At 28.5% G+C, this 25,054-nt stretch overlaps 1 protein-coding gene across 5 annotated transcripts; it reads right to left on the bottom strand.

Moving 5' to 3' along the window:
* LOC142330473 (uncharacterized) lies at positions 1-21,418 on the bottom strand. Of its 5 annotated transcripts, XR_012757777.1 has the most exons (5): positions 20,269-21,418; positions 16,796-16,897; positions 13,308-13,491; positions 3,700-4,043; positions 1-257 (listed from the first exon to the last, which is right to left on the bottom strand). XR_012757777.1 is itself a non-coding variant. In XM_075375737.1 (4 exons), exons 1-4 carry the CDS (start codon positions 20,486-20,488, stop codon positions 3,989-3,991), a joined length of 561 nt encoding a protein of 186 aa, XP_075231852.1. In that variant the 5' UTR covers positions 20,489-21,418; the 3' UTR covers positions 1,205-3,988. The 5 variants fall into 5 exon arrangements, 2 of the variants coding, with proteins under 2 accessions (XP_075231852.1, XP_075231853.1); XM_075375737.1 differs by lacking the exon at positions 1-257 and having other exon boundaries at positions 1,205-4,043; XR_012757779.1 differs by lacking the exons at positions 1-257; positions 13,308-13,491; positions 16,796-16,897; positions 20,269-21,418 and adding exons at positions 7,974-8,014; positions 11,880-12,284 and having other exon boundaries at positions 1,205-4,043.
* Positions 21,419-25,054: the final 3,636 nt, after the last annotated feature.

Below are 25,054 nucleotides of genomic sequence, written 5' to 3'. Positions count from 1 at the left end.
TAAATTAGTTATTACAAAAAACAAATTACTCATAAAAATGATCTTCTTTAATGTATATATGTAATAAACTAGAAATCATGGATTCTGTGAAAGTTCATTTTGTAAATGAAATTAATAAAAAAATAATCTCTGCCTTTTCTAAGAGACACTATTTCTTTTGGATGTTATTACCAAAGATATTTGCAACTTCTTAACCTCCAGTGGGATTACATTGTGCAATTTGATCCATGAAATTAAAAATATTTACTTAGGTCGACCTAAAAACAGGTAACTGGATGTCAGCCAGGTTAATATAATCAGATTTACATTTATAGTTTTTATAAGCCAACTTAATGTCAAATCAAAAAACAAAAATTGCCTCATTGCAAAAATCATTCATAATGTGACTATAGAAAAATATAAGTATAAAAATGTACAGGATGTTATATAAGTATAAAAATGTATTTTTTTCATGAAGTTATGATAAGGAATTTGTAGATTATATATACAGTTTTAATGAAGGATTATGGTACACATTTTATTATATAATCAGAATTTTACTTGTTTGCTATAAAAAAAATGTGTAGGAGAATTTTTAAAATCACATATGTACGTTATTAAAATTCACCCGTACAGTAGTGACTTGTGTTTTTTTTTTTTTATTTTATTAGATCAGTTCAGTATGTTAGTGACTATGACAGTCAACAAAATTCACAGACATGAATTCTACTGAGTTTTTAAATAATACTAAATAAATCTTAGTTTTATATAAAATTATTCTCAAATATTTTTTTAATAATCTGTTATTACAATGATCAAAGTTAAGCTTTTTATCCTTTGAGGAGATGCCTGGTGAACATTTTTGTTAGTACAGTTATAATGGAATGAAATTAAAACAACTTTCATTCACTACACAACTATGGAGTGAATGAAATTGAACACTTTTTCCTTGGTCATTTAATACTTTTCAGTAATTGTAAACACTTATTATTAAAGAGTTAAAAATTATGACTATATAACATTTTATGAATCTGCATAAAAATGTACCCAGGAATCTTATGAAAGGTTCTATACACCTTTTGTAATGAACTATATTTTTACCATTATTTACTCAGTATTTATATTATCAAAATACTTGCATAGAAAACCCATATATTTATTTTTATAAAATTTTATACAGTTTTTTCTCAATACAAAAAAATTATTTTTTGCATTTTTGGTTCATTGTAATATATGTCCAATACTTCAAAAGAGTTAACATACAAAATCAAATTTTGAAGACACTCTTAATTCAGTTGTTTAATCAAAAACGTAGCAGGAGAATCGCTTTATAGCTATGATCCTGTTAAATATCAAACAGGTTAAGTGGGCGTAAGTTAATAATTAACTTACTTCTACACGAAGTAATGCGCTATGGGATGCATTTTCCGTAAAAGAAAGATCAAAAAGATTAAATATTTACAAAAAATTTTAGATTGATATTCTCAGAACAAATTTAAGAATACAAGAGGTCTGATATACTAGAAAAGAAAATGTAATTTAGTTAAAATATTTGATGAGAATAAATGTAATTTAAAAAAGTAATTCTAAATAAAAGGGATTCCACTATTTTTGGTAGTACCGGAGTGAATTAAATTGTAAAAATTTATAAAGGGAATAAATCTTTCATTAAAAAGTATTCTAAAAGATTAAATATTTAAATGAAATTATAACAGTTTTTAATGAAAATCCAAATCAAATTTACTTACATGAAAAAACATTTTTTTTCTTAAATGTTTCTATTTTCAATCGCCCTGTCTTATCACTGTAATCTATCTATCCTGTCATGTATGTAAATATGATTCAGTTTTTTCATTAAAAACGCATTGTTTTACTTAAAACTTCACTGCCAACTATTATCATGTACAACTTTGTAAAACTAACAGATAGTGAAAATTAAAAAAAAAAAATAAGTATTACAAAATTTTTGAAAATTAAAGCAAATTATGTAAAACAGAATAGTAAAACAAACATTAATAAAGTCGGGGATCGGTTTGGGAGAGAAAGATTTTTAACTATGGTAATGAAAAAAAAAACAAGTTTTAACATTTTTTTGTACCCAAGTCAAAATAAGCTTAAATTTATTTAAGCTTATTTATATGAATCGAATTTAAAGAAATCAGATTACCTGTATTGAGCCATTTTTGCATATATATCAGTTATGAAAAGAATTCAGTAGTCTTGCTTTTGCTTAAAATTTACTGTAAAAAATAACTTTAAATTTTATGTAAAACAATGTCAAGTATTTTTACCTCTTTTATTATTATTTTAAACAAAAATACAGTTTTATGATACTACTTTCAATTTACATGGTTCTCCAAACGCAGGAAAAGTCAAGAAATACAAAATTAGTCAGGAATTTTTAGAAAAAGTCAGAAAAAATTTCAAAGAATTGCATTTTCGTTACTGAATTAAGATTATGTTATTAATAAAGAATTTTTTTTGATATATTTTCCCAGCATTGAGAATTGGTGACCTCCATCGCCCAGCACATTGCAACTATGTGCATCAGGCAGACATTAGCATGTCATGTTCTTACATTCCTAATTTTTATTTTATATTAAAGGAGGAATATTTTAAATTGCAGTTAAATTTTCATTGGTGAAATTTTAACAAAAAGTTAACATTGAAAAATGTAAAGTCTGTTAACTGTTTTCATGGAATTTCAATCAAATCACCATCAATTTTTTTTGTATTTTAGGTAATTAATTGTTTTAAATGGTATATAAAAAGACTGTTTAGTGATCAGTAGTTAGATATAAAATTACACCCAGAATTCAGTTGGTTGAGAAGAGATAGGGATGTGTATCATGCTTTTATGATGTGTGTAAAAATCATTTTGGACTGGGCAATATGGACTGAAAGTCAGTGACTTTGCACAGTAAAGGAAAGCAGCATAATGAAATAATTAAGATAAGGAATTCTCAGCCTTCACTGAAAAACATTTTATCTCCAGTGATACTTCAACTAAGCAAATTAAAACTTTGAGTGAGAACAGTGGATGTGATGCATTTGTGTGTTCTTTGCCTTGATCCTCTGATCAGAAACAGTATTTCAGCACCAAATGATACATTTAAATCCTCGATTTCATTTATGTAAAATGACAATACAATTACTTCTTTCTGTTATAAAGACGATGTTTCTAAAGTGGAGAATATGTAGATTCACAATGTTGAACAAAATAAGTGCAACTTTTAAAATTAGTTTTCCTGATAGTTGTATATCATCAAAATTACAGCCTGGAGCTACTAAATGCTCTTATATCATTAATCATGGCCTTGCACCATATTTTGATAACATTCTGCAAATTCGTTAGAATAATGACAAAATATTTTTCATTGCATGTTAATAACGTTTGTTTTCTGTACAAAATAAGGTGTTCTGTTCTTAGTTTTCTTATTTGTATTACTTTTAGTCACAGTGATTTTAGTTTTCCTTTAAGTTTTGATAATACATATATTCGTTGTTAAATTGAAATTTGTGTTGAAAATTAGTTAGCTCAAATTATTACATTGTGGATACTGTTCTACTGATTTATTAGTTCTCCTGGATTCATCTATAATTTATTAACATGGGTTATAAGGCTTTTCCATAAATATTGTATAAATATTTTCACAGTTGTCCAAGGTATTCTTTAAAATTAACAGGAAGATTATGAATTTATAACATAAGCGATGTTACCTGGCTTTCATTTGAAAGGTTCTTTATTCAAATCCTGGTCAGGTTTGGCAATTTTATTTTATAAAATTAATTTGCATCATCACAAAAAAGGGATTAGCTGTAATCAGATATCAAATGGTCATTACCAGATGAATAAATAATAAACAAACAACATACGTTTGGATCTATGCTTTGTTGCATTTTGTGGTATATCATTTAGCTTAAGAAAAAAATGTATACTGTACAATTTAAAAAAAAAGCAAATTAAATATAAATTTTAAGTTTTATCAGTTAGGAAATATAATTTGGGTCAAGTCAGTGCTATTGCTAATTTCTCTGGATCCATGTAGAAATCTTCTGTTAAACTGAAACAAGAAAAAATATTAAAAAATAAGAACAGTACATTAATGAATAAATGTAGCATTCTTTATGTTACTTAATTAAAATTTTTAATATAATGAAGTTTTTGTTATTTGAAACAACTAAATTATATCATACATAACCATGACACAATTTTTTTCTATTTATAGATATGTATATAATTAAAAAGAAAAAAAGTAATTCAAGGTTAAAGTCCTTTGTAATTATGAATTTAAAAAAATAAACGTACAAGTTGTGTTTTAAAGAAAGAAACTTTTTTTCTGATGGTCATTGTAAAAATATTTAATGAATCAGAAGTTTATTTCTCATAGAATCTATCTCTTATTAATCAAATGGTAGCATTAAATATTTAGATTTAATTATTTAAATTGTAAACTGCAGAATTAATTTTTATGAAAGTTTTTATGATAATTAACATTTATATAGATGAAATGCTTATTTGTTTTATAATGTTTGAAAGTATCAGACGTAAAATCATTTATAAAAATTAAAAAAACATGACTGCCAAAAAATAAAATAGAAAATTGAACTAAAAAAACAACTGTAAATAGAACTGAAGAAAACAAGGTACAGAAATAAAGGAATAAACATCGTTATGCAGTATTTAATTAAATAAAATAATGGGTGACCCATCAACTCAGTTTTAATTTATTGAAGTATATTTTTCATGTAGTAGAAATAGGCATTTAAGGTTGTCTTATGATTAAGTTCTCACTAGGTCTTACATCAATGGAGTTTGTTGTTGGACTTGTGAGGTTGTGTTTTTACTGCGCACTGCATTTTTCCAAGTTTTTGAATGGTTTATTGGCTTTTTCTTACTGGATTGTACGACTGATATTGTGAATGGTTTATCAAAAGTATTTTTTATAACCTATGAGTTTTTTGGTTAATGGACTGATTTTTTTATATCGATTTTTATTAATATTACTGTTAGTAATAAGGGCTATTGCCTGTTGCTAGCCTTGCGTGCTTGCGGGATGGATTAGTTGTATTCAAGTTTGGAGGACGATGATGGTTGTTTTCTATCAATAACATTGTTTGCATTTGAAAGTTATAATATAAATTAAAATTTATCTGATGGGCAAATAAAGTGTCAAAAAGCAAGTGGTGTGTAGCACTACGCTTAGTTCGCTCACGCAATTAGGTTAGCGCCAGGAGATAGTTAGGACTGGTTGCTTAACTGTTTCGAGGCTCAGTAGCTGTTTGTGGCACAGACATTTGGTCTTATGCTTTAGGGTGACTGAATGGGGTGGTGGCAGGAGAAATGCCTTGCAAACCAATATGGTGCTGAAGTCTGGGGAGGAGTCACCAAATATGGTAAATACAGGGGTGGTCTCGAAGCAATACAAAGAAGGAGCTGTCTCCGAATCACAGCAGCGACCGCACAGTTTCCCGCAAGGCTGCGGACGCCTTAGCGGGAATATTACTGGTAGTCCTTGAGATTCTTTATAGGAAGAGGATGAAAGAACTAGTTGCTCTAACACCCGCTGAAAAAAGGAGACTGACCAGTTCCATTATGGAAGATTTGAGAAGGGAACGGCAGAGGCGGTGGGATGACAGTGATAGGGGTCAATGCACGTACTATATGATCAGGGACTTGGAGGGTTGGTGCAGGCATACCCATGGCTCACTAGATTACTATCTTACCCAGTTTCTGGTGAGCCATGGAGGATTTAGAGAGTACCTTTATAGAATTGGACTTTACTACTCCCCATGTAATCCGGTTGGTGAGAGTGTGGATGAGACAGCATACTACGTTTTTTTCAGCTGTTCCAGATTCGAGGATAATAGGAGTGAAGCATTGCATGCAATAGATAGAAGGGATATGTTTTCATCTGCAGAAGTTCAATGAATCATGTTTGCAAGTAATTGGTTGGCCGTAGCAATGTTGGTCAGAAAGGTAATGCAGGAGCTCTACGCCTGGGAGGAGTCCCACAGGGGCAGGCAAAGAAGGGGTTGCTGTTTAGGGCGTTTGGGTGAACAGACTCTTGGCTGAATGCTTAGGGGGTCACCTGGATGTGATGAGGTCGGGGGCACTCCTCTTATGCGTCCAATGGTGGCCTGTATGTTGTATGTATGTGTATGTGGTATATGGTAAGTATGTTATATGTCAGTAACTGTTTATGAGTGTGTGTATTGTTGAGTGATGTGTCTATGATGTGATTATGTATGTGTGTGTGCGATTGGTGTGTTGATTTTTTTATGCTAAGTAAGTTATGACGAATGTGTTGTTGTTAAGGAGATGGATGTGACTTGTGATGTGTAGTTTGTGGTTGCTGTTAAGTTGTGGTGCGCTTGTTTGATTGTGTATATGGACGTTTTCCCCCTACCTGATGAAATGCACACCAGCTGTATCAGGAAGGGTAGCCAGGGGTGGAGGTTTAGTCAGTAGTGTGCAGGAATACAATACACACCTAATATCATCTTGCAGAACCTTTCAGCAAGGCCAACACTGCTTCGGTAGTCCCTGTAAACAGGGTTCCTCCAATTCTTTAACAAAAAGAAGTCTTACATTGATAAGCGAATTTTGTCCTTTCACAAAAATATTTAAATGCAGTCAGGGGACTGAATAGTAATTGACATATATTAAAGAGCTCCAAATAGTAATTATTCTATATTTTATAGGTAATATATTTTTTTGCAGTTGTGTTTTTTTAATTTTTATAATTGCAGAGATATTATAAGAGTACCTCATTGTACCTCCCAAAACAGCACTCCAGGGGCACCTGTTTGTAACTAGTTGATGGTGATAATTGGTCTAGCCTCACACGCAGTCCCCACAGGAAGCCCATTATTATTACAGAAAATTTTTTAATTTATTTAATTTAATGTAGATTTAATTCCATTATTTTTGTAATATTATTCATTTGATTGATTTGAATCATCAGCTTAAACCCACCTCACACAGCAATAGAAGCTCAGTTCATTAATTGAATTCATTAAAGTTTGTGCTTCAACTGGCAAATCTTCATTACTACATATACACACACAAATATATATATATATATATATATATATTTGTATTTGTATAGCCTATGATATTCCTGGTAACACAAGAATTCCAACGGGGTTCATACATCTAAATTGATTCAACCGTTGAGCTGCTATGGTGGAACAAACATACGAGGTGTGTGAGAAATGTAATGAGACTGACTTTTTACTTACCAAAGTTTTTATTTTTTTCAAACAACAATATTTTCCCTTAAAGTAGTTCCCTTGGGCAACTATACTCTGGCAGAGTCATTGTTCCCAGTCCTGGTAGCAGCGCTGGAAGGCTTCAACTGGTAGGGCTTTTAACTGGTCAGTCACAGTCTTTTGAATGTTCTTCAGAGTTCCAAAATGACATCCTTTTAAGATATTTCAAATTTCAGGAAAAGATCACAAGGACTCAAATCAGGTGAATAGGGGTACTGAGGAACCATAGGAATGCATTTTGAGGTCAAAAATTCCCTGATGGAAATGGCCGTGTGACACGGGGCAATGTCATGATGAAGCACCCACTTGTCTGCAATGTCTGGTCTCACACGAATCACTCTTTTCCTGAGCCTTGACTGCACAATGTTGCTCTAAATTCTGATGATTCATTTTCATAACACACAACTTCACTGATGGTGCTGTCAAAAATAATGTGTTGGCTGAACGGAGTTGAAACTTGTACTGAGCATGTGGAAGGGATGAACAAACCGATAGACACATCATTGCCAGATAGCTTGCAGTGTTACCAATCTCATTACTTTTCTCACACACCTCGTAGACCCTAAATACACTACACTCCTTTTTCGGCAGTTATGTAATAAATTAATTTCCTCAGATTTTTTTTTTTTTATAAGATTCCTTCCCTACCTCCAAAAATATAAATATACATTCATTACTTTTAATGTACTTTCAAAAAAATAATAATAATTTTTACTTACTAGACAAGCACAGTGGCCTTACTCCTTTGCAACACTATAAACTGAAAAATAGAATCTATGAAACTGAAACTCTGTGCACTTGAATAAAATGACACGTAGGTTAGAAGAATCAGATTTAAAAATAATATATTACTAATAAAAAAATTATTCACTAATTCCTTTAAAATTCATTTTTAGATAGTAGAAATTATTACTATGAGACTTATATTTTGCAAAAGTTGAGCATGTCAGATCATTTGAAGATCATTTTCTAACATGATTAACAAAATCATTGACCTGATTATAAATAAATAAGTTAGCAACTATCAAAAGCTGATTGTAGTGCAAGATCATCAAATATGGAATTAAAGTTTTATACAATTAAAAACTAAAAAAGTTTTGAATCAACAGACTGAAACAAATTTTACGCACAAAATATATTCAGTAAGTTATTTAAGCCATCTTTATCATCATTTTTTGTGACTAGTGCTACTGTACTCACCTTTGTAATAGCTAGCAATTTTTGCTTTTTTTTTAATTAGGCAGACACATGTTTAGGATATGGTAAAAAAATTTCTGAGATTTGAATTGCGTATGTTCATTTAATAAATTGTATTCAAATAAATTTCAAATGTATTAAGATGTGATCCTTTTTTGTGTATATGTAGAATATCAGCGTTGGACTTGTGTGTCTATGAAATAGTCAGGAAATGTTGACTTTATGTTATCATGGAGAGCTTTTAAGAGTTTATTTATTCTGTTAGCAGCTGTTACATCTTATTTGACTAATGTAGAACATTTTACAATCAGCATAGATAAGTTTACACATTTCAGGAGTTATGGTTATTTGTTGATGGCGTGGTATATATTTTTTATTCTGTTGACCTTTGTTTTATTTTTATTTATGTTGTACAGGAAAAGTGTGCTGTAATATCTGTTGTGTGATGGGTATTTTATCATGTTAAGTTACATGGTCTTAAGTTTGCTACAATACCCCCGTCAGGTTGGTCTAGTGGTGAATGCGTCTTCCCAAATTAGCTGATTTGGAAGTTGAGGGTTCCAGCGTCGAGGGACAGTCCTAGTAGTCAGTTATTTTTACACGGATTTGAATACTAGATTGTGAATACCGGTGTTCTTTGGTGGTTAGGTTTCAATTAACCACACATCTCAGGAATGGTTGAACTAAGATTGTACAAGACTGAACTTCATTTTACACTCATACATATCATCCTCATTCATCTTCTGAAGTATATCTGAATGGTAATTACCGGAGGCTAAACAGGAAAAAGAAAAAGATCTGCTACAATATAGTCTACAGTCTAGTATTATACAGTCTATTATACGGTCTATGTGTGATGTTTAATTAGTAGATCATTCTTCTAAAAGCAGATAGTTTGTTTGAGGTCAGATGGTTTGAGGTGTTTTGAATGAAATTACCTGTCATGGTTGATTTTCAGATATTTATAGTTTTAGATAATTTCAACTCCAATCATTATAGAAATAAGACAAGCAAATTTTAACAAAAAGAGTTCATGTTCTGGAAAACAAGATCAGAGGAAGTTGCTCTAAGAGTTAATCAGCTGCTAACTATTCTCTTCCCTTTTCTTAATCTGTACTTAATCCTTAGATAAATACTAAGAAAACTGAGCCAAACTGGCTGAGATGCCAATTGGGTAAGCAGTTCTTATCTTTGTATTAATCTAATAAAAAAAATAAAAATTAAAAAGTAAAAATTTGTTTGAGCTAAGGCATGTTATTTATTTATCATGTAAAATTATGCTTAACCAAATCTAAGAATTGAAAAGGTTCATTCAGTGAGGTTTTATAATATGTTCAGGATGTTATTTATTAAAATAAACATTATCCATCTGATCAGACAAATGGTTATATTTTATTTTTATAGCAGAAAGATTAATGAAAATATTACAAACATGTTCCATTTCATTCTTGAAAACAAGTTGGAAATAAATTCTACAACAAAGCAATTTCTGTGCAGCATTCTTATATAACTATTACAGGATTTAATTGTGGAAAAAACTATTTTAAAAATAAACAATAATATAACTGTTTTGGGTCTTATATATACAAAATTATGTTGAGTCAAAATAATTGACATCATTGACAAAGTCAAAATTCAGAATGTTTAAATTACTGAAACTGTAAAAAGAACACATGAAAATTCATGTTAATTTTGTTCAACTTGTGAAGAATATGCAACCCTCCCCCTCCCCCCATGGCCCAATGAGATGAGGATGTTACGTATGACATGTAAATGAGGTGTAGTCTTGTAAAAACTCAGGCCGACCATTCCTGAGACATGTAGTTAATTGAACCTCAAAGTACATCAGTATCCGATGTCTAGAATTCAAATCCATATAAAAGCAACTAACTTTTACTAGGATTTGAACTTCAGAACCTTTGACTGAAAATCAGCTGTTAAACGACTGATTTGCAATGACAAGTTAACCACTACTAGGCCAGTGGGTTAGATTAATTTATAAAATTATACTTTATTTTATCGTTAACAATTACAGATTGTATTATGTAAACAAATATAAAATAAACATTTTTTCATTACTGTTTGCTTCTCATTTTCTTAAGTTTCTTATAGTTTTTCAAATTTGGTGTAATTATATGAACTTTTTCACAACCGCAGATTTTTTCTACTGATGTTTACATGTATGGTTCTGTATAAAAACTTTTACAATTGTTTCCTAATCCAATTGGGGAGAGTTTTAATCATGTATTAAAAAGAAAATAAGATGATAAAAGTGCTCTATAAAAAATGCCATACTCTTAATAGTTACTGCTACTAGTAATTAATTCTTGGTTCAGTTCATCTTTTGCTTATTTTTAATGTCTTAGCTACTAATGCGATGGAAGAGGAGGAATAACCTGCCGTCTGGACTACTCATCTGCTTTCTTTGAAACTTGAAGAAGAATTACGGTCAAATCAAATCTTCCATCAGATAAATGAACAAATAATTAATTTTTAGCATCTTACATGAACAGCTAATGTGTACAATTTGGTGATGCCAGTTCATATTTAATTTCATTATTTGGATTAGCTTAACCTGCCAATCACTTAACAGGTTAGCACTGCCACCATTCAGCTGTTAGTATTATAATTATGTTTTCTTGATCTCTGATATGAATAAACATGCCAGAAAATTTGTTTTTGTCATTACAGTAATTTGCATGAATTAGATGAGATTGCATGTGTTATAAAGTAAAACTTGATTGTTAATAAAAAGTGATCAGCAACAGCTTATTAGATTGTACATGCTCAATACCTTAAAATGTTTCATTAGATCGCTGTTGGTCAGTTTTTCAGTAGTTTATTATTGTTTAATTTTTTGTCGGTGAATGGGGCATAATAAACAGATCCTATCGATTTTGAAGTCTAGCTTATGAATTGATTTCTCGATCCAAGAGGATTTTATAGTTCTGAAATTCTCTGAACTGTATCAAATTTATGGAGTTTAATTTCTGAAGAAACGAGTGTAACTTAACTCAGGATAAAAATAAATGCTCATAATCCAAAAAGCCTTAGGTATGTAATAGACAATAGATATACAATAATAAGTAATAAACAATGTTTAAGCCTTCCATATAATAAGCAAAAAACTAGAAAAGATGTTACAAAATTCTTACTGGCCCGATTTAATTTATTAAACAACAAATAATCATAAGAATTGTATTATTTCTGTAAATGTGATATGTATTTCATATAAATGAAATCGGACTGGTAAGAGTTTTCTAATACAATTTTCTATTTTTTTTTTTTTTTTTTTTATGGAACGTTTAAACATTCTTTATTATCTATTATTGTATAACTATTGTCTATTACATATATTTAACATTTATTTATTTTTTTTAAACAAAATTCTAAATAACAGACTTTGATATAGAAATGTAGTGTCTTACCTTTTTTGATATCAGTATAATTTTGTTAAAAACAGTTTTATTTATATTACGAAATTTTTGTTTTTGACTGGAAAGAATGTTGCAGTCTCTTACCGTATGGTTTACAAATTCATTTTAATTTATTTTTTTGATTACTGCATTTTGTTAAATTATTCTTTTATTTTTTTATGAATTACTGTTTGTTATCTTATGGATTTACTATTACAATTTTTTGCCCTTCTAGAACAAACAAATATACATTTTTTTAATTTCTCGGCCAATTTTTTTTGTTGATAGTCATATCTTTCACTTCATACCATATTTTTCCTTTTTTAATAAAACTCGTTTAATGACCTTCACGAATCGAAGATCCGTGATGTAATGCTGTACTTATTATTTTGTAAGTGTAACCTCGATTTTTATCGTATCGTGGACACACTTTTTATATTATTATTATTATATGAACTTTTTTTTTATTTTTCCATCAAATAGTTCTAATTGTAGAATAAAAATTTTACCTATAGAATTTATTTCTATTTTATGTAACAGATCTTTTGTTGCCAAATTTGCTTTACAACAATTTCCTACTGTTCGTGTTTTTTGTGTTTTATTAGCAGGTGTAATCTCTTGTAAACTAATGCTTTTATTTATTTATTTTTTTAATAAAGATAATAATAGAGATTTCATAAGAGCATTAGTATTAAAACAAGCTGTAGTATATTTTCTTTTACATTTTATTATTTCAATTACATTATCAATTTTTTGTGCGCAGCCTAGTACTAATACTATCAAGTACTGCTACCAAGCAGCGCGATTTGTAAACCCATATTTTTGAGGAAAAAGTGAAGTGTTTGAGTCTCGCGGTTCAACAGATAAAAGAAAAAAAACGTTGTCTAACAAAATTCGAGGTATTTTTTTGAAAGTATTCTTTATTATAATTCTACTTAAACTAAAATACAATGTTTTCATGCTTATTTTTTAATTTTTCCCCCATTTTCATTTCACTTTTAGGTTAGATCATTTTTAAACTGTAAACATATTTCTTGACTTCACCTTGCCGTCCAATTCGGCGGACTCATACCGGTAAAGTTCTAACGAACTTAGTGATTTTGTAAGTAATCATGTATAAGGCACAACGTAAACTATCGGATAACTCATTAATTTATTGTCCCTTGATTGGTTATCCTCTTATGTTTCTTATAAAATCTAACCTAATGTTCATGTTCTTAAATATGTTTGCTTATGAAAAGATAAATTATTCAGAAGCTACATTTAACATTATTATAAGATGACTGTACTAAATTGGTCTATTTCTATGTAAAAGTTTTTTCTGAGTAAATTTAATTACTAAAGTATTAACAACATTACTATATTATTCATTTATTGTGGATTTAATTTATTTACTTACTTATTATTTGTAATGATGTTAATATATATCCTATTACTTACTTTAAATGTAAAACTTTTCCATCTATAAGTTTATATCTTTTGTAGCAATAACAACTCAGTGAACCTGCAGGAGGCCATGGATCTTCACACTCAGCTTCATCTGCATCTTGTTGAACACAATATAATCTGCATTCATGTTCTTTTATATCCATACATTGAAATGCACTGAAGTAGTCATATGAATCTGTAGAAAAAAATTTTAGCTTAAGTTAGAGAGCCAGCATAGTTATAATTTATATTTCTTATTGGGGAACTTAGGATGTAGCACTTACTTAATTTTTTTAAAGTGACCTATAAGTTGGATACTTTTCTTTTATAAAATATGATTTAAGTAATTATTACAGACAAATGAAAAGATTCTGTGCTTCATCAGACAGTCTTTAGAGATTTATTGTTTTGGTATAGTCAAAATTTATTTGTTTTACAACTGAATAAATTAATTGATTTAAAAATTAATCAATTAAATTAGATAGTTATTAATTTAAAAATTAATCTCTTGGAATTATAAGTTCTAAAGAAGAAGCTTGTTTGACTTTACACTTTACATACTTTAAAACACTTTTATCAAGTGTATTTATTTTTGAAGAGAATTAATGAAATTCAAAGTGAGTACCATTACTTAAATTTAATTTAAGTAGTAGAAGAAAGTATCTTTACAAGTAACTTCACCATACTGAAACACGTAACTCAACTTTAAGTCCATTGATAATCAAAATTCACTTGAATTTAAAATATAGATTACCTAAGTTTTTTATCTTTTAAACAATTATATTTAGTAGGCAACATTAAATGTATCAAAATATATTAACTTTGAAAATGCAGTAGCAAATATATTTGCATTTAAATCATTAAATAAATAATTAATTGTGATAATGTTATCAGATTCTTAACTTAACCTTACCCGATAACGTTTTAGAATTTTTAAAGTGTTTTATTTCTTTTCTTCGCCATTTTGTATTAACTGGTATAGAAATGGTACATATAACCATATTTAACATTATTACTGTAAACTTAAGTAAACCATTACTCATAATTTAAAAAACAATAAAAATCACAATTCACATATAATCGTAATGTATAAGTTAAGAACTAATTATACATCTTTAAATATAAGTGACAAAGAAAGATATAGTTTTATTCTTTTTAATATTTAAATATTTATTAAATGAACAAATTTTAATCATCCACAAGATATGATAAGCAAACAAAATTAATTTCACATTTAAATAAGATGTATATACATAATGATCGTAAATATTAACTTTCTATTACAAATTAGTAATTTGTTGGGTTTTATATTGTAAGAGTATTATTCAATACCATTCTGCTGACCTCTGTGGTGGAATACAGTAGCAACATTGGTAACTTTTATCCATAGTTAAGTGATCAAATTCTGTTCAGCTTGGCATTTTTTAAATACTTCAAAATTCATTCTTATTGTAAAAAAAATAATACAGTCACAATTAGGCTATAAGTTTGTATTATTGAAGAAAGAATAAATAAATAGATTCAATAAATTACAAATTTTCTAAACTAATTATTGAATGTAAGATGTTAGTGATTAGTGAAAGTAGACAATAAAACTTATATTTTATTAAAATTAAGTATAGTAAAATAATTGAGAAGTAATACAGATAAAATTGTTTTAAAATTACGACTGATTTTGTATGTATAAGTATCACTCAGTGCAGTTTTAAACAAAGGATTGGGCTAGGAAACATTTTAGAGACATTTTAGTCAAGCGTTATAGGGTAGTGGCTTGCTCTTTTTACCCCTTTAGAAAGGGTAAAACAACCTGGGGGACCTTAGGTCAGGCTTTTTATGTAGTCACTGAAGAGACTAGAGTTAGATCCATATGCAGAGCTTTACCAACATACCATACAAATGCAAAAGTATCTCTAAAGATCCCTGCATGCTTAGCTTGGAACCAGTGTATGGATGGTTAAAAACCACATAAAACACTGAGAAAGAAAGAGTTCAAGGATGAAGGAAAAGAGTAGATGGTAAGAAAGGGAAGATCTACCCACAAAGGATAACAAAAGGAAAAAAACAATTCCTCCCTCCAAGGGAGTACTTCAGGGGCCATCCAAACAATGTGGATACACTCTGTCTACAGTATCATCCTTCACTATTTAATTTGTAACATATCATTGATCTGAGTTAGTAAATTTTGTATTGGCTTTCTCAATTATCTGCTGCAATAAACTAATTTTAATCCAAATCCTAAAAATTACCAAACACAGACTCAGGTTTCTCTCAGGAAACCATCATCCATCATCTGTAGAATATCGTACAGCATATGGAAATTAAAAACTGATCTATATAAATTGTTCAGGCAAATCTTGTTATTGAAATCTTTTTTATAAGTTATTTTATATTGTATTTTTCCAGTATAATTAAAAATATGTAAAATATTAGAGTAATATAAATTAATTTTTATAAAATAATATTCTGTGCATGTAACATTAAATCTAAACCTTCTAAATGATTTTGTTATTGACCTGTCAAGAATAAATAAACGCATAAGAAATAATTTGTTGTATGTGGATATCTAAGCTGATCTTAACATTCAGAATATGTGTATTATCCTCATAAATTCTAATTATTTAGTGTAATAATTTTTACTCAAATGTAACTGTCTTCTTGGCGCCTTTTCTCATTAAATATAAAGAAATAATTATTTTTGAAAAATTACATGAAAGTGCTAAAGATAGGTTTATAAATATGTATATTCAATATTTATTAAAATTGATTTTGTATAATGGGTGATAAATTTATGAAAATTTCCTGAAAGTAATAAAAATATTAATATTACATATAATAAAAAACATATTAAAATTTTGTAAAATTGTATCAACCATAATGACACAGCTACTGTATTTAGTAAGAATATTGAACTGAAAATTATTAGGGATAATTAGTTCAAGTAATGGTATCCGGTGAGAAAAGCGAAGGATTTTTTGGAATTCGATGAAAATTATAATACCACTTGTCCTCTTTTCAATCAGACGAATGAAAGACTAATCTCAAGTTTTAAAAAAGTGAAACAGAATAGATAAATTGGTGTAAAACTCTAGAAAGCAACAGTTTCTTAATCAACATTAAAAGGAAATGTTATTTTATAGTATGTAAAGAGAATGATTTACACAATAAAGAATAATGGGAATGACCTTAGTTTTATCTAATTATTTTTTGTAGATAAGGAAACGTATGATCCAGCAAAATAGATTTTTCTTTTATAATATTTCAATAAACATAATACAATTTTACATCTACTGAAGCAGTTTTATTACATGTAATATTGCTATGTTTTACATTATAATACCTTTCATTGAATCAACCTTGAAATTTGGTTATCAAAAAATATTCTATTAAACTTTTTTCATATGTTTTTATTTTACATCCATAAAATGTTATATTTACTTCAAGAATTTTTCTTGACTTTATATGACAGACACAAAAGCAATCAGTCTGTAAATTATACTGACATAGCGGATTAAAATATGAACTTTCCATCGCTGTACATAACGATAAACATCTGTATTTTTTCCAAAGTAGTATCATTATTATTGAATCATGTTCATTTTCATCTGTAATAATAATTTAAAAAATAATAATTAATACTGTAATTATGTAAATGAGAATTTTCAGTTATTTTACCACATCATCTACTAGACATTATATGTGAACATTTTCAGAAGGTTACATATTACAGAAATTATTGTTTTTTGAGCAGAAGAAATGATATCTGCCAGACTCTTACCAAACGGTTACAATTTCATTGTAATTTTTTTGGATAACAGATCTACACACAATACAACACTGGAAAACATTGGTTGCATGGGTGGCCCAATTTGTTCCTACCAAGTCGAATAACATATAGTGTCATATATAATCAGTCTCATACTCCTAGAAATAAATAAATTTGTTTCTATTCCAATATTCAATCATTGTCAATAATTATACATTTTATTTACTCTTTTATATATATATAAATTAAATTATCTGTTTAGAAAAAAAATTTAATTTTTTCACTACAGTTTTATAGTAATAGTATACTTACTATAAAAATGTATAGTTTTATGATAAATAGTAATACATTTATTGCAATAATAAAGAGCTGTAATCACTTAAAATGAACTGTTAAACTACTAAATCAATAAATTTTTAAATATACAGAAATAAGTTAAGTGGTCAAAACAGGGCAGAAAAACACAAATTCAACTAACTCAACAGAATAAAGCCAGAAGTGAAACTGAGTTATACAAAAAATAAAATCTAAGCTATAGTAGTATAGTAGTAATTTAGTGGTAATGATTTATAAATTATTATCAATTGCAGTAAGATGTATTCTATTATGTATTAGGCTAAGAAGGATGATTTAAAGACGACCACTCTGAACGCAGAATTTATCAAGCCACTTGACCACATAAAAAACTAACTGAATTTTCTTTTCCTCACTTTGTATGGGCTTGATATAATTTGTCTTGTAATTTTTTTTGTTTTTTATAGTGGAGTGCAAGAATACTCAGTGTGCTGGATACTAGAGAGGATGTTCCAGATGCCAAACATAAATAACAATTACCTACTATATTTTAGGTAAGTTGAATAATGAATGCCCTGCTTCCGTGTAAATTTTTACTTCTTTCAAAATTTACCTGTATCGTAGAAATAATGTGGGTAATGGAGAAAATCTATATATGTATTTGAGTTCAGAATAAAAATTTTTATTTGGATCATACATTTTGTCTCTTGTGCAAAAAAAATTTAATGTTGTTCCTCAGTGTAATCAGTGATCTCATAAGGAAGGACTGCTGTTGTTTGTCACATGATATATATTAATAGTTATTCTTCTTAGATGTACATAGAACTCTAAATGTTGTTTAAATCTGAAAATTTGTTATAGTAGGTAGTCTAAGGAAACAAAAATAGTAGGCAGTCTTTGTTATAGCAGGTAGTCCATTTTTTGTCAATAAAGAACAACTGGATAACTTGTGATTATAGTGTAGCTTACATATTATGCACTAGAAATAAGATAGATTGACTTATAACAATTATAAATTATCACCATAAATTTGATGTCATATGCAAAGAAAACAACAAAGATGTAGGGGTTTATTTTTCAGATGTTATAACATCTGACAAAGCTGTTTTAATTTCTACTGTTCATTAATGGTTCATTTAGCTTTTTACGGTATTGTAAATAGAAGTAAAACTATTATGGGATTATGCAAAACTATTATTTTTAGCATTGTCAGTGATTATATTTCAATATTATCACAGTTCTTAGTTTTTAATATTTACATAATTTAAATAATAAATATTATTAAGTTAGAACAAGTAATATTTTAAAGTAGCCAAAGTAAATAACAATTGTATCAATTTATTGTTTTGGTATTGGATAATAATTTTGTGTACACGTGGAAGTCCAACTTCTAGGAGCTCTGGCTCTTTTGGGGACAATTGTTAATGTTTCTTAATTTTTAATTTCAAAATTGTTCTTTCGCAGTTCATTAGTGTGCAAACAATATTCAGTGATTGTATTTGTAAAAATCAGCATTCTTATATCTTTGTTAAAGCTATAATTTTTTTGTCTGATGAAGAACCTCCACGTGTGAATCAGAGCAGTGCATCTTTTTGGGTGTTGTAACAGTCATCAGAGCTCTGTTCAAAAACATAGAATACAAAAAACAGTACACATCACTCCAGTCATCTATTCATGTATTGATGAATGTAATTGTAACTCATTGTATGGGGATTTACAAAAGACTTTCATGCAGAGTTGGTTTAATATTTATTTACAGATGCAGACTTAGTGAGAAAAATAATTATTTTTCTTAGTTTCACTAGCTGCATCTCTTGATCCATTTTTTTTTTGTACTAGTTCTCGTTTGTATTTGTTACTTTATGATTGTGAACTTTTTTTAAGTTCTAAGAAGATAACGTATCAATATCCTAAATTAAATGTATTAAGTTCTGAGAAAACAATTTTATGTAAATAGAATTAAAGTAAAACCCTCTCTAACATGAATAATAAGGCACTTGTTTATTTATAATGTATAAAGCAATGTAAAATGTGAAAATATAAAACGTTTTACTCGATTAAAATAAGGACAGAAAAAAATGTACACATAGAAACGAGATAAATTGTAACATTTACAACATAGAAAAAACTAATTATCACACACAAAACTCTTCCAGTGACGACAATTCCCTGAAATATATAAAATGAACTGTCTCAAATGCACAGTGTTCTATAGTGGGAAAACATGATGTGGCTTCAAACAAAAGTAACAATGAACATGTAAACAAAATACAGTGAAATTAAGTAAACATATCCCTACCACATTACAGATTCAGAAATGAAATCTGTCGAATTGAAAAAAATGTTTACATTCTACACATACACTAAATTTGACCACATCTTACCTCATCAAACGCTAAGAATCCACAACAATATAGTAAATGTACAGACACAATTCTGTTCTCAATCTGATATACTTTTTGACAATATTCTAAATAAAAATTTTGTAATTCAAGAAAACCATGTTCCAGGAACGCTACCTACCAGAGTAAAAAATATTGTAACATTTTCTGAAGACGTAATAAAAGTGATGGAAAAATCTTACAAGTTTTTTAAATGTTATATCGAAATAAATTTGGTTCAGTTCATTATTAAAAATTACTAGTTTTACAGAATTAAAAAACGTTAATGTTAACAAAACATGAAACACATTGATGATAATTACAGAGTTTGATAATTTGTGGGAATGATCTTTTTAGCATAATTAAATAGCATAATTCAGTCGTCCAATATTTCTATATAAATATGCAAAAATAATTTAAAACCAACTTCAGATTGGATATAAAAAATAACTAAATAATAATATCCAAATAATATACAGATAGAATATGTTTTTTTTTTTTAAAGTTAATATAAATTTATACAACAGAAACTTACCTTTATAAAATGATAAAGTTGGTATTATATTATTTTCATCATACTGACTGTAGTTTGTTACTGATTTTGTAAATATTTTTTTAGTCTTTTTATCATTATTTTCATTTATTGTACCAATATTAATTTTAGTATTATTTTCAGATTTTGTTATTTTATAAGTTAGAACGATAGATTGATGTATTACAATTAATATGCTTAATATTTTTGAGATATATTTCATTACACATCATATTAATTTATATAATATACAAGTACATAAAAGCATATTCATTTGTTACACGTGTATACTGTGCTCATAAATTTGATTATACTATCTCGGTCAAGTAAATGCATCTAGGTTAGTATCTATATCATTTTTTTATTAATTTATGTAAAATCTACTGATAAACTTAAGTACACAAAAATTAACTAATTGATTTTTTTTTTTTGTCTAGTTGTTTGAGTATTATGACATGGTGTATATAGATTAAGTTTACAGAATAAAAATGTATTTATTTATTCTATTATTTTATATTGTTATCACTGTTTTATTTTTCTGATCATTAATTTTATTTATATTAACACCCAGTTAATCCAAATTCATTTGCACTGTAATAATCAAATAATTTTTCAAGATCACTAAATATCTTATTATGATCAGATTACAGACAATCTCTTATCAGTTGGAAATGAACAAATTTTTGCCAAGTAAAATACAAATAACAAAAAATACAAAATTTAAAAAATAAAAAAATAACTGAATACCTTCGTCTTGCAAATTTTTTTAACATATGAATTTATGGATTAGAAGACCTAACCTTACTCACAGAATGTTTTGATCCGAGGGTTAGGCTTTTTATAAAAATCCGAGCTGGGAAAATGAGTTTCTGTACAGGTACTAGACAAGAGCCGTCCCTGCCTTAGCCATACAAATACGTCTTGTCACGAAACGGTGAGCAGCTATAAATATGAATTCAACATGTATGAGTTTTATCTGAATAGTTTAGACTGAATCCATCTGTCACTCCCACATACAAGTACAAATATTGTTTTACAGATACAATAATGCACTATGTAAGCTCTTACTTGTCTGGCGCTGTGGTATGCCGATGATAAGCGAATAAAAATTTTGTTGAGTCTTTGATATTGATGTTTAATAAAGATAACATCATTTGTAATTCTTCACACCACTATTCAGTTCAGTGAAAGAAAGTGTTTCAGTCTTTGTTACAGCGTTATTGTGAACGGTACGATACAGTTTTATAGTTCATTTTTGTAACAGTTTTAGGATCTTTTCTGTTTTCCCCCACAGTGTTTTTTTTAAATATTTTACGTATTAGTGATTGATCATGTTATAATTACATGCTTATAATTATTAATTATAAATATAATGTAACCAAACTTAACCTACGCTTGCATCGCTCGCTAAACTTGACTAGCGAGCGTAGGTTAAGTTTGGTTAGATTACGTATATAATTTATCTGGAAATACTATATAATTATAACATGAGCAATTACTAATACGTAATAAGTAACGTAAAAAACAGAACTTTCTCAGTACTTCATTGATGAAAATAATTTGGTTTATTGCAAAAATACTGATGAACTTATGTTGAAGTTAGGACAAGTTCATAAATCTGAGGACTGGCACCTTTTCCCTAGTTTCATCCAGTATAGTTTAAAAGTGGTTCTACTAAGCAACGGTAACAAATATCCTTCGATATCAATCGCTTATGGTATTAACTTGAAAGAGACATACGATGTTGTGAAAGACTTTCTTGAACAAATAAATTATAAAAAACATAGCTGGAATATATGTGGTTATTTGAAAGTTATAGCTACATTGTTAGGCATGCAGTTACGCTTCACTAAGACATGTGGTTTCTTTGCGAATGGGACAGCTGAGCTAGGGATAAGCAATATGCTACCAAAGAGTGGAAGAAACGAGACAGTTAATTCCAAATGGGAAAAATATTATTCATGAGCTTTTAGTTGAACTCAAAAAAATATTTTTACCCTCTCCCTATATCAAGCTAGGACTAATGAAAAATTTTGTAAAAGCAATGAAGAAGGACAGTCCCGGATTTTTGTACATCAGGCAGAAATTTGGGAGTGTAAGTGTATTTTGTACACCGAAGACATGTTAAAAGTAGAACTTATAAGTAAAATTAATCAAAAATATAGTCATAAAGAGATGAAATAGCAAAATTAAAAAAATTGTGTCGTGTTGCGTCTTCCTCTGTACCATTACAATTTTAACCTGATAGAATTGATATGGGCATAGAGGCTACATTGGGTGTAATACCACAAAATTTAATTTAAGTGATGTAAAAAAATCGATTGGTAAGAAGGTGTTAATAGAGTAGATGCAAATACTTGGAAAAACTGTATTCAACATGGAATTAAAGAAGAAGGAAAAGACATGGGAAACGAACAGTTCGTGAGAATATATTATTGAAGATATTGTGATAAATTTTAGAAACGATGACAATAGTTCAACAGATAGCAGTTTATCGGGTATTGAAGAAATAGATTGAGGTAACATATATTTTTTTAAACGTAAAATAAAGTACTTTCTGAAAATCTTTATTTTTAAGACAGATGTATATATAAATTTATCACAATTTTCTAATTTTTGTATTACAAGTTATTTTTATTAACTTTTTGTTAAAAAGTAACGAGAAGTTTTTTTCGGATGGACTGCGCTAAATTAAATTAGAATCGTTATACTGTTGTGTTTTAGTTTGCTGCACGCTTTCGTAAATCAAATTATAGAATGTACTATTCTTATCAGTGTCCATATTGCCACTGTGTTTCCAAACTAGATAAAATTTATAAAAAAACCATTTTCTATAAAATTTTGGAAGAAATGATAACAGTTTGGGTTAAGTATCATTTTATTTTATAACATGCTAATCTTTCAAGTAAGAAATTATGATATTTTGGATTTATTATTTTATCTTACCTATATTTACAAAGTAGAATTAATTAAAAGTTAATTACAGATGAACTTTTCAATCAAAAATTAAAAAAAAGTTTAATCCAATCAAATTTTTAATTATTCATTCAAAATGTTTATTATTATTTCACTTTTATTTCTATTAGGAATTAATGGAAATGAAAGCATAGAAAATTAATTATTAAGAATATAGAATATAGGACAGATGTAAAACCCATCAGAACAAAATAATCGTCTGTAACAGAGTAATTATTATCTGCACGACATAAATATTTAGTTTTCATACATTATAACAGTTTTTACATACATCATGTTTCCTGACAACTACATTAAACGAAATAAAATGCTTAGAATCTTCTAATTGTCCACCTGCCTAAAATATAGAAAAAGGTATTAAAAATATAACTCGAAATTAAAAAAATATATAACAATTCACATCAGCAAATATTCATATAAATTTCATGAATTTCTGGAGAAGGTTAAATTCAGATAAGTGTTGCTTTCAAAACTACCAACAAAATAAACAAGATTAAAAAGCATATCTACATAAATAAAAATGAAAATGCTCGTTTGTTGAAAAAATCCTAAATCTCCGAAAGTTCTTCACCGATTGCTTTGAAATTTTGACGCATCGTTGCATTCGAATACGCGTGTGTTTTTATATACCTAAGATGTCACACCTGTGACGGGTAAAAACATGTTTCTTTTTTAAAAACAGCGCTATCTGTTGGACATAAAAGCAACACACGCTATACTAAATATTTTACGATTCCATTTCAATGTTTCCGATATTGTGTCCGCTGTAGACTAAAAACCTACTGGACCGATTTAGGGCACGGGGAAAAAGGGAAAAATCAAAAAGAGTAAAAGGGAAGAAGGGGAAAACGGAGAAAAGGAAATGGAAAGGTGAAAAGAGAAAAAAGAAATAAGGGAACGGAGAAATGAGAAAGGAGAGGGGAAAATGGGGAAAGGGAATATGGTAAAAAGGAAAGCGGGAAAAGGGAGAAAGGGTAAAAGAAAAGGTTAAATTTTGTGAAGTTCCGTAATGTTCATTTTGTTAATGTTTTATCAAACTTTCAATTGTGGTCATTTAATCTATACATATATTCAAATCGAGCAATAACAAAGCATTGCCGGGTCTGCTAATTTAAAATAAATATACAACATCATTACAAATCACGTTATGAAAACTCAGAGTACAAAGATTTACAAATCAAAACCGTAGTGGCTGCACTTTTTCAATACAAGATTTTTCTCATAATGCTATTTATAAATATTGAGGTACACGTTTAATCTGAGGCTAACATTTTACAACTTATTGCAACATAATCTTCAAATCAAAATGCTATGCAGGTACCTGCTAATTATCCTTTTTCTTCCCCCCGATTTCGAATTTAGCATGTTTCATTCGATTAGTAAACTGAAAAATAATCTTTGAAAATTTATTTATTTGATACGAAAAAATATATTTTCATTTAACCGAAATAGAGGAGATCTGGATAAATAATAGCAAGTACTGTATTTATCTCGACCTTCTATCGAATTTAATCAGTACTAATATATTTCTGAAAATTCTACTTATAAGGTTATTCGGTAACAGGCGGCAAAAATTTCGCAATGTTTTCCGAAATTTTGTCGAAAATTGTAAAATGAATTTTGCTAAATAACTAAGTGATGGCGAGCTGTTTCTCTTTGCTTCTTATTACGCCACTTAATCGATTTGCGTGCGAGCATCGGTATTGGGGTTTACGAGATTATATATGCGTATGATTAACCATTAAATTGATATAGCTTGTTTCTTCCGTTTTGGCAGTGGGTCCTTTCCAGCGGTCTGAATAGATAGTGGTAC

This window comes from Lycorma delicatula, chromosome 9, assembly GCF_047948215.1.
Source record: "Lycorma delicatula isolate Av1 chromosome 9, ASM4794821v1, whole genome shotgun sequence".
Lineage (NCBI taxonomy): Eukaryota > Metazoa > Arthropoda > Insecta > Hemiptera > Fulgoridae > Lycorma > Lycorma delicatula.
This window is presented reverse-complemented; position numbering and strand designations above follow the sequence as displayed.

Bases quoted from the DNA above. Each gene is read 5' to 3' on its own strand.
- LOC142330473 (XM_075375737.1), bottom strand. From the start codon at position 20,488: ATGAAATATATCTCAAAAATATTAAGCATATTAATTGTAATACATCAA. The intron at 16,898-20,268 runs GTAAGTTTCTGT...TTATTATTACAG, and splicing joins AACTTTATCATTTTATAAAG to ATGAAAATGAACATGATTCA. The intron at 13,492-16,795 runs GTCAGTATAATT...TTTTTTCTACAG, and splicing joins TTCATATTTTAATCCGCTAT to ATTCATATGACTACTTCAGT.